Source organism: Dipteris shenzhenensis, chromosome 3, assembly GCF_047967505.1.
Source record: "Dipteris shenzhenensis isolate YYH24624 ecotype China chromosome 3, Dip_SZ_1.0, whole genome shotgun sequence".
Taxonomy (NCBI): Eukaryota; Viridiplantae; Streptophyta; class Polypodiopsida; order Gleicheniales; family Dipteridaceae; genus Dipteris; species Dipteris shenzhenensis.
The window spans coordinates 29,353,562-29,364,372 of record NC_141598.1 but is presented as its reverse complement, the minus strand read 5'-3'; the positions used below and the strand labels follow the sequence as shown (position 1 = coordinate 29,364,372).

General features: G+C 41.3%; 1 protein-coding gene across 1 annotated transcript; it reads left to right on the top strand.

Annotated features, from left to right (window-relative positions):
- Positions 1-6,630: 6,630 nt before the first annotated feature.
- LOC147903628 (pentatricopeptide repeat-containing protein At2g03380, mitochondrial-like) lies at positions 6,631-10,355 on the top strand. The gene is made up of 4 exons (XM_087400242.1): positions 6,631-6,862; positions 6,989-7,068; positions 7,198-7,400; positions 7,579-10,355. The coding sequence occupies exons 1-4, from the start codon at positions 6,676-6,678 to the stop codon at positions 9,977-9,979; spliced, it is 2,871 nt and encodes a 956-aa protein (XP_087256368.1). The 5' UTR covers positions 6,631-6,675; the 3' UTR covers positions 9,980-10,355.
- The last annotated feature ends 456 nt before the right edge of the window (positions 10,356-10,811 follow it).

Genomic DNA, 10,811 nt, shown 5'->3' with positions numbered 1-10,811 from the left:
CCCATAGGAATGACATAGCCATAATTTTCATGTGTAGGTCGAATCATAATTTCTTGGGTAGGTGGAATCATAGTGAAAAACACAAAATGATCAACATGACATCCTCTACAATCATGTAACAACCCAGCCAATAATAGGCAATTGGAACTCTAAATGTGGATCATGAATCCTAATCCATCAATGGCAACGTGAAGTCAGTTGACAATTGCCCCCCCTCCCCCTCCCCCCTCAACCCCCTCCTCCCCCCTACAATGTCGCCTTCCCTCCCCCAAAAAAATATATTGTGAGTATGTCAAAACTTAGATTTAAGATGGTCAATGTCTTGACCATGAGCGATTGTATGTTTATGGATCAAAAGTTATGGCACTTTGAAGATTTACAAAACATTGTCCAAAAGGACTGATCAAAATTATAGGTGATGTGGCACACTTTGTGTATGTACACCATTGCCACGTGGTATTAAAAAAAAAAAAGAGCCACTTCGCATTTATAATTTTATATTTTTATTAATAGATGAAATGTCATAACATTAAAAGAGATTGACTACTCCAAAAAAAGAGACTAAAATGAAAGAAATAATACAAAATGGTTCCTTTTTTCGGTTGGTGTGGAGGGGAGGCCACATGGCTTTTTAAAGATTTGTAATGAAAAGGCCAAGTGGCACTTCAAATGCCACATGGTGTTTCGGCTACCAAAGTGCCATAGGTAAACTCTATTATTGCTTTAAAAAAATATTCTAAATGTTTTTTAAATAAATTTATTGGGTTGACAAGTTTCGACTGTTGACAAGGCCTGTTTAAACCTCCACCTCCATGGAAATCTCCTCTTTGCTAAGCTTCCACTATCCTTTCGTGAGTCATATGACTCAATTGCTCCCCATTAGGATTTCCAACAACACCAAGTTCTCCTTTCAACTCCCTTTGTCGCGTCTTTGATCTTCAACGAGCAATCTATGTTGCCTATACGGTTTGTCATAATAATTGACTTGTTTGTTGTCCCGATAAGGAGCTTGCGAAGCTCTACATTTGTCTGTACTTCAGTGAGCTCTAGGTCATAGACACCATAACCCATAAAACTTGCCATGGCTACGATCATGCTGGACATCTTGCTACCAGGAGGTCTGCAGAGAGCAGGTTGGTTGGATAGAACTATTCTTCTGCTACTCCTTTCGATTGTACTACTCAAGCCATTTTCTAATCATCTTCTAGTGCTTCCACTTGGCAATCATTGTTGCTCTCCCACTACTACTAATCATCATGCATGGCATGAATCCAACAACGGGATCCCCTTTTGAACTATGGAATTTTTGGCCTGCCCTTTAGGGAAGACCTTAGTAAAGGCACCCTCCCTTGCGAAAGGGAAAATTCATTTTTTCGTAAATTTTCATTGCTTTTTTTGTGATTGGTTGGGACCATGTGATCTCCACCATCTTCTCCATGTTTTTCTCTTCTTTCTATTTCAGGCAAGCCCAGTGAATGACATTCACCAACTTTCAATTACTATTTTCTACCCTAGAATCTCTCTCTCTCTCTCTCTCTCTCTCTCTCTCTCTCTCTCTCTCTCTCTCTCTCTCTCTCTCTCGCATGTACGCACACACGCACACACATGCACACACACATGTATGCACGCACGCACACACCCACCCACCCACCTAAATTCCCTTTCCTTTTAGAAAACAAAGAACACCATTTAATCTTTAGAATTAATAAAATTCATAAACACTCCCATATATCTCGTAACTAGTAGTTATAGATGGAGTGGTAAGAGTTATTTACAAGAACCATTGGAGCTAAAGGAAATTAAGTGTGCTTTGCAAGTGTGAATACAATGTTTCACTATGTTCCTGTGAAAGACATGCATAGGGAAGGGCTTACTAAGAGAGACAAAAGTTGACAACAATGGATTATTTTTCATTGGTAGATCCACACACTATGAGATCACAATGCTCGTTTGAGTCTTAGCAAGTGGAAAATGTGCATACATAGAACATGGTTACATACTGCACACTCAAGTCTTAGCTTCCCTTATATATGGTCATCCTTGTACTAGACTTGCAGTACTTTGCCAGTAATGCTAAGGAAATGGCCATCACTTGCTTATTTGAGCTAGTTCTCTTTGTTGAATTGTTGGCTATGTTTATTGAGCTTCTGGATGTCCACAATGTTGTCCTTGCACAATCGTTGCTTGAGTCTTATCCAAGATATTGTGGCCACTCCTTAGGTCCTTCACATGGGCTTGTTATTGGGTGAATAATGGTTTGTGATAAGTAACCTTTGGTTATTCAATGGCCATCCTACACAAGAAGAATTCCCTCCTCCCATTGTTGTCCAAAAAGGCTACCAATGGTACAAATCAGAGCATTGTTGTGTGGCTAAATTAGACACAGTTTTGAATGTTTAGTTTCATAAATAGCAAAATAAACCAAACAAAACTCCTGATTCCCAAATCAAGAAGAAGAAATGTTTCAAATGCAATTTGGAAATCCTCTCAGCTTGCAAACTTATCAATGATTTCTGTTCCAATCCGTGCAGTCCATGAAAACAAGTACTTTTTGAAGTACTCGGCATAAAAATTAGACAATTTTTTCGAACCCACACAGTAGGTGAAGTCAACTCAGAAGGACAAGCTCAATGCGACACTAATTATTATGTGCAACCAGAGTTGCCAAGTTGAGGGATCAGGCTTCTTGGAATGAGAAAGCAAGGATAAATTTCTCATTTTGAGGTAGTGGATTCAAAACAAGTTGAATTATGAGAATCATTCATAAGGCCTCTGCCCGAGATCGAAAAATAAAATGAATTGGATGAATAGCATGGAAAATAGAGCTAGAAGTGCACACACACACACACACACACAGAGAGAGAGAGAGAGAGAGAGAGAGAGAGAGAGAGAGAGGAACATAAAGAGAGAAGAGAGAAGAGAGAGGAGAGAAATTATAAGCAGGGCAACTATTCCTTGCTCAAGTTTCCTTGTTTTTAGGGCCCATTTTTTGGGGTTGTTGCTCTCTGTAGATCAGCTTTTTTCCTCCTTTACTTGCTTTTCCTATCCCTCCATTTCCTTTTTGTGTTTTCCCTACCTCTTCTTTCCTCCTTCTCGATAGGAAACATAGCCTTTGTTTTTGGTTGTGAGGGCTGAAACCTAGAGGGGATCTCATAGCAGCTCCCTTGACTTCCACACCTTTTGGAGTTTGAGTTACACTTTCCTCAATGGACGAACAAAAAGTGAAGGTTTCCATTCAACTCTTCAGGATAGAGTACTGTTAGGCCTATCATTGGACTCATTCATATGAGGAGCCAAGTTCGGGATTCGATCTAAGTGAGCTTGGCTTTAGAGGGTGCCCACATTCAACAAGAGGTCACCATGTATGGGAAAGGTGTCTTTCTTCTCCAATTGGGCTCCCCAGAGTATCGCCATCTTATCTTCCTTTGGAAATGGCACCCTATCGAACCTGCATACTCAACTGTCATAAGATGAAGGTCATCTGATGTGTGTAAACATCCATCAACATGGGATGTAGCACTTAAGGTGGAGCTGACAATATAAAGGCCTAGAAGCTTGAAATACAACCAAGAAATCATAAGATGTTCCTGACGCATATGAGGTGCCGAATGCTGATGAAGGGACCGATCTAAAGTCATGGATCCAACCAATGACTGTATATGATAGCCATAAGTGCATGTTGAAACACTAAGTCTCCCCAAGATGCGCTATGGTTGAATCTGATAATGTCTACTACACTAGGGCAAGACCGCACTGATGCATAGGTATCCTCATGTTAAGGAATGATCTGTTGATCGAAAGAGGTGGTGATAACTGGATCCAAGGGTGATGCAATGCAGCATGATTGAGCTAGTGCTCAAATGTCCTGAAGACTGATCTACTGATCTTGCTACTGAAGGGAACTGAGCCCAAGGTATGCTCTGTGTTGCTATTTTTATAAATATATATATAGATTTAAGCTTTTCCCTTTTGTTTTTTCTCTAGATATAGATTTAGTTATTTACTTTTGTTGACTATATATTCAATTATATATTGATATATGTATAGTGTTTACATTTTGTCCTTTTCTTTATGATTATGTATATATATGATAAGAAAGCTTTTACTTATTTGTCATCACTTACTAATCCCACCTTTGTAGTAATGAGGTTTGTGTATTTTTTTAAAAAGAGAAGTGATAATGCAAAATAGGATTGAGCATTAATGAACTATTCAAAAGGGAAGCTTAATTATATATTGCTTCTTCTAGTCTTCCATGTTGGTGCTATACTTATATCCCCGTTTTTGATGGTGTTGGTGTGAGTTTTGATGGCCCTCATGATTTATTATTTAAGGGTCTTATTAAAAGCCCCCTTAGCTAGCATTTATATTCTATATTGAAAACTCATAAGGGTCCCATAAATAACCTTCTTGTCCCTTCCTAATTTTTTATTTGTCCTTCAACCCTTCTTATTATTTTGTAGAAATTGTCTACTTGTACTCACTTAAAGTTTATTCATTGCTTAAGTGCTTATATTTGTTCCTACAAAAAATTGCTTATTGTTTTCAATTGCATCATTCAATCATGTTTTTTAAATACATTGAATTGGAGAGCGGGAACCATGGTTTTTTTCAATCTATGTTAAATAGACCTATTTTTTCATTTACTTTTTAGCACTCATAGTGCTTCGACACTTTAAAAATGGGTTTTAATGGTGCTGGTTAATTGCCTTGGGTGAGGATTACCCCCCATTTTCAATGTAGAGTACCCCATATTGATTACCCTCCATGTGGATGCTCTTTGTAATTAAAGCTTTCAATTTTTTAGATCTCTACTTTAATTTTCAAATTTCCCCTTAATTATCTTTCATGGGAGTGGAGTACCCCCCATGTTTAATCCAACTAATTTGTTTGGCCCTCAACTACTACTCAGGAACGAGGATTACCCCCCTTCTTTAACTAATATGCATTTTTTCACTCTTGGGTGTGGATTGCCCCCCTTAGGTTTTTTTCACTTTATTGGAATTCTTTAGAATGAAAACCCTTGCCATGTTCTTAAATTCCTTTAAGGCTCCTTTTTTTCTCTTAGAATTTTGAAAGGTTTGTGCATGCTCTTTGGTAAAGTGATAACAAGCCAGGGGATACAGACATTACTTGTCTACCCAAATTCAACTTCATTATTTTAACAACTGGTTGGTTTGGATGGTGGCAAGTAAGTGGACCCTGACCTTGGACTACCTATGGATTCAACACTTTTGTACCAACCTTTATTTCATGTACACCCATATAACAAAACAAATTTTTATCCACCTTTTTTTAGCTTCGTGTGCTGTGTTGTTAAAAGGTTTTATTTTTTCACACACACACACACATTTTTGGCAATAAAAGTGCATGCTGTGTATGCCTGCACACACACACGTGTGTATCTGTGCGTGTGCATAAGGGCTAACATCATATAGTGATATGCAAGCACGAGTGCACACACATATACGTGAGTGTGCACAAGAGGAGACGTGCATATGCACAAAAGCAATAGCCATGGAGCTATCTATAGTTTATATAACTGACATTGTTCTTTCTCTAGACTCGATGCTCTCTCTCTATACATGTCACCTTCATAAAGTTCCAAAAAATGAGGTTTAAAAAAAATGAAGGTTCAAACATTCTTCTATGCTTGAACTGAAGTGACAAACACACTTCTCTACTCGAGAGTTGCAAACGGATGATTCAAGGCAATGCATTACCAGATGAATCGAATGGCAATCGATCAATGCAAGATTGCAAAGTGAGCATAGTGCTCAACAAAAGCATCGATAACAACTTTGCTCGCATAGTTCAAGTTCAAAGCAGGCCTTGATCGAAGGGCCAAACAAGTTCGAACATTTAAGTAACGACTAATAGGCAAATCGATCAAGATTACAATCAAGAACTCTAGGAACTCCACTTACCACCAAGTATAATCAGGTTTTTTACGCATTGTCAAATAGTGCACAAGCAGAGTCTAACGTGTGGGTGACCCAAAAGAGTCCTGGGCAGTTTGGAATGGGTGCACCCCATGTTGCCGATTGTGGATTTACCTCCTTTACACATTGCCTAAAGGCCACCCAAGGATGGTTTTGTAATTAAAAGAAACCACCAATAATTTGTGGGATCTTGAAGGGTCCCATCGCTGCTTGGCTGGCCATGAAGGAGCTTGGAGATGGTAGGGTGAGGAATCCATGGAGGACTAGAAGGTTTGGTCATGGGTAGTGTGTCTGTAACAAGATGCATGTCAATCTTTTAAGGGCATGATCACACATGGCCCATAGTTCGTTGTTCCAGTTGATGGGAGTATAGTCGCACAAGGATAGAGGAGATGAGAAACTTGATGACAACAAGCATTCATCGCAAGACTTCTCCAACAGGTTGCAGACACTTTAGAAGTCGAGATCCCTTCTGGGATGTGGTTTGTCCGTGCCGTGCCAACTGCCCACGGGGCTAGCCATCTCAGTAGGGCCAGGTGCTATACGGGGAGCTGCTCTGATGTTGTGCGGCCGCCGCGGCAATGCGCCTAGGACTGGAATCTAGATGCGACACGTGTGTGCTAGCCGGCTTTGAGAGGAGTGGGCGGCTCCTCGCACGCATGGGACCCTTTGGAAGCTATCGTGGGAGGAGATCCATTTGCAGTGTTGGGGAACATGCAAACTTGCGATCATTATGTTATCGCCTGTGCAAATTTCCCCTCTTGGTGGATGGATTCCCGCTTGTAGGAGCTTTGATTGCTGTTGTTTGCATTGCGGCCCAGTTAATTTCATCGTAGAATGCGACAGAGCTGCTGCACTTGCAGCGTACTACTCCATATATCAAAACCGTCTGCGCCCCATCGAAAGCAGCGCAAAAGAAGGCGCGTGTTTGGCCCGGCAGCTCAACCATTCTTCCTCTGATCTACCCATGTTTTGAATATTTACAAACACTGGTTTGCTTTTTCTACGTGCCAGAGTGTGATATTTCTGCTGTTCTTCCGTGCCAGATAAAGTGCTGGGAACGCAAGAGTCATGGGGAAATTCTTCTCTACATCCATCGCTCAAGTATTACGATAGGCTCAATAAGGTATCTTCTGCCGCTGCTGATGATTGTTCCTTGAGTGAATACTTGTGATGGTGAAACTCTGGACGCTCCTCTATTTATCTCGATCCATTCTCATGTCGCTCCTCACTTAAATGCCATTTGATGTGACAGAGGACTTCAAGCTGCCCCCAAAGTGTTCATAGCACAAGACAGCCACCTCCAGCTATAGATTGGTCCACCCCTACGTTAGGAGAAACAAACTCAGTTGCTTTCAAGCAAGGAATCGGTCAATTTGAAGTTGGAGGAGCGTTTTCAAGAAATCCCCTTGAGAGTTGTGGAGTTCATAGGGAGCCAGGCCTCAGGTGTTTTAAAAAGTATATCTTTCAAATTGGAATTGAGAGAGGAACATTTTAAAAACTTGCGGGTGAGTGGGCAATCAACAAGAAGGAAACGGAAGAACCTGGGGTGATGCTTAACGGATGCTTTAAGTGCGAGGTAATATTCATCATCTGTTAGTAATTAATCATGCCTATAATTGCTTTGGACATGCAGGGTGACAACGAATCACGGATCTTTTATGCCCTTTGGATCTCTTAGTACATTTTGTGGTGAGCTACAGTTAAGTAATGCACTTGAGGGGGTGAACCGTCTGCAACTGCACGGGAATCATGTTTGTAGTAGCCTTTTCTTTCATCTCCTGCGAAGGTGCATCAATGAAAAAAACCTGGCCGCAGGAAGAGAATTGCATTTCCTTATTAAGAGAAGTGGACTGGAGGCAGATGCCTTTCTTGGGAGCCACCTAATCCGGATGTTTACACTTTTCGAGAATTTGTTTGAAGCAAACGAGGTGTTTAGCAAACTTTCTGAACCAAATGTGTTTTCATGGTGTGCAATCCTTTCAGCACATGTCAGATTTGGGCAGGATAAGCAGGCTATGCACTTGTATGACCAAATGCGAAAGTCAAAGGTGAAAGCAGATGGGTATGTTTTCATTGAAGTCCTGAAAGCGTGCTCAAATATAGCAAGCTTGGATCAAGGAAAGGAGATTCATGCCCACATTATTCAAGGTGGATTCGAGTCTGATGCATTTGTTGGCAGCTCCCTCGTTGAGATGTATACCAAATGCAGCAGCCTTAAGGATGCACGAAAGGTATTTGACAGATTGCCCAAACGAGATGTTGTGACATGGAGCATGTTAATGTCAGGGTTCACATATCATGGTCATGGTGAGGAGGCTCTACAACTATTTGTGAAGATGCAACAAGAGGGCACGGAGCCGGACCAGGTCACATTTGTCTGCATTTTGACAGCATGTTCCAGCATAGCAGCTCTAAAGCAGGGAAAGTGGATACATAACCGCATCATTGAATGTGGCTTTGTTTCGGACATGTACATTGGTAATGCTCTCATTGATATGTATGCCAGTTGTGGGAGCTTGAAGAACGCACATGGGGTGTTTGATCAGTTGCCCAAGCGGAATGTTGTGACATGGAGTTCACTGATTGCAGGATATGTTGAGCAGGGGTATGCTCAGGAAGCTTTCCATCTTTTTGAGGTAATGCAACAGCAGATTGTGGAACCAGATGAGGTCACATTCATTTCCGTTCTGAAAGCGTGTTCCAGCATATCAGCCATAGAGCAGGGTAGGCAGATCCATAGTAGCATCATGGAGGGTAGCTTGGAGCTTGATTTATTTATTGGCAGTGCACTCATTGACATGTATGCCAAATGTGGGAGTCTTCAGGATGCACACACTGTGTTTGAAACATTGCCTGAGCAAAATGTTGTGACCTGGAGTACAATGATTGCAGGGTACACCCAGCATCGACATGCTCAAGAGGCTTTCCAGCTTTTCGAACAAATGCAGCAGAGGCGCATTGAGCCAAACTTGGTCACTTTTGTTTCCATACTGAAAGCATGTTCTATGCTAGGAGTCTTAGAGCAGAGTAGGAAGATTCATGCCCGCACTCTTGAAAGTGGTTTTGAATCATATGTTTCTATTGGCAATGCTCTTATTGACATGTATGTAAAATGTGGGAGTGTTGAAGATTCATGCAACGTGTTTAGGAAAATGGTCCAACGGGATATTGCATCCTGGAGTGCATTGCTTGGAGGCTATGCTCAACATGCACAGGTTTCAGAGTCTGTTCAACTTTTTGAGCAAATGCAGCAAGAAGGCATGGAGCCAAATTCTGTCACATACTTTTATATTTTGAAAGTATGTTCCAGCACAGCAGCCCTAGACCAAGGCAGACAGATTCATGCTCACATTGTTAAAAGTGGGTTTGCATTTGATGTACTGGTTGGCAATGCCGTCATTGACATGTATGCCAAATGTGGGAGCATAGAGGATGCATGTGTGGTTTTGAACAGTATGCCCAAGCGAGATGTTGCGACATGGAGTGCTTTGATTGCCGGGTATGCCCAACATAGTGATTACTCTTCAGCCTTGAAATTTTTTAAGGCGATGCAATGTGAAGGTTTGAAACCAGATAGTGTGGCATTTCTGTGCCTTCTTTCAGCATGCGGTCATGAGGGCTTTGTCGATGAAGGGTGTGTGCACTTTAGGTCCATGAGAGAAGACCATGGCATCATCCCAGCAATCGAGCATTGGAACTCTATGGTTGACGTTCTTGGCCATGCAGGTTGTTTGCATGAGGCGGAAGAGTTACTGGAAATGATTCCATTTGGACCCAATATTGTGGGGTGGACATCGTTGCTTAATTCGTGCAGAACACATTCCAGTATGGTCCTGGCAAGAAGATGCTTTGATCGTGTCATTATATTGGATCCTGGAAATTCTTCTGGCTATGTGCTTATGTCGAACATCTACTCTCATGCGGGCATGTGGGCTTGTGCTGAGGAAATAGAAGCTTTGAGACGATGTGGGAATGGGTGGAAGAAGCCAGCACAGGCTTTTATTGAGATAGACAACCAGATGACTTCATTGTAGGAGACAAAAGGCATCCACGAAGCTCTGAAATTAATGCAAAGCTGAAGACATTGAGCATGCAAATGAAGAAAGAAGGGTATATTCCCCACGTGGATTTGGTACTTGGTTCAATGTCCGATGATAAGAAGGAAGATGCTTTGTGGTCACTCTGAGAAATTAGCCATAGCTTTTGGGTTCATATGTTCACCACAAGGCTCAACAATTCGGGTGTCAAAGAATCTCCGAATGTGTGCTGACTGCCACAGTGCCACCAAATTAATATTTAAAATCGAGATGTGAGAGATTGTAGTAACAGATACATACTGCATACACCACTTCCAGAATGGGGCTTGCTCTTGTAAATATTATTGCCATCGAAATATCAGAGATGGAAACATTTTACACTCAACTAATAAGGTTTGTTAATAAATATTTCTTCGTGGTTTTTAGAAATAGATGCGACAGGTAAAATTTGCTTTGCACTAGGAGCTTTTGTTATAATCTCACTTATACGCATTTTTTTTTTCTGGATCTGCGTCAGAGGAGTACATTTCTCCTTGGATCTGTACCCTGCACAGGTACAGCAGGTACATTTGTACCGTGCACAGGTACACAGGTACGAAAGTACAGCAGGTACATCTTTTTTTTGGGGAAGAAAGAGAAGGAGAAAGAGCACTCTGCTCTTCATTCAGGATCATCTTTCAGTTCTCAAAACTGTGTTTTCTTGAAAGTACATTAAGTACCTTCATCTCCCTCGTGCTTGAGGTGAACAGAACCACAGTGTGTGGTTGATTGCACAGTTATCTGTTTTCATGAAGGAAATGCCTTGATTTTGCAGAGGACTTTTATGCTT

Bases quoted from the DNA above. Each gene is read 5' to 3' on its own strand.
- LOC147903628 (XM_087400242.1), top strand. From the start codon at position 6,676: ATGTTATCGCCTGTGCAAATTTCCCCTCTTGGTGGATGGATTCCCGCT. The intron at 6,863-6,988 runs GCGCGTGTTTGG...CTTCCGTGCCAG, and splicing joins CGAAAGCAGCGCAAAAGAAG to ATAAAGTGCTGGGAACGCAA. The intron at 7,069-7,197 runs GTATCTTCTGCC...TTGATGTGACAG, and splicing joins ATTACGATAGGCTCAATAAG to AGGACTTCAAGCTGCCCCCA.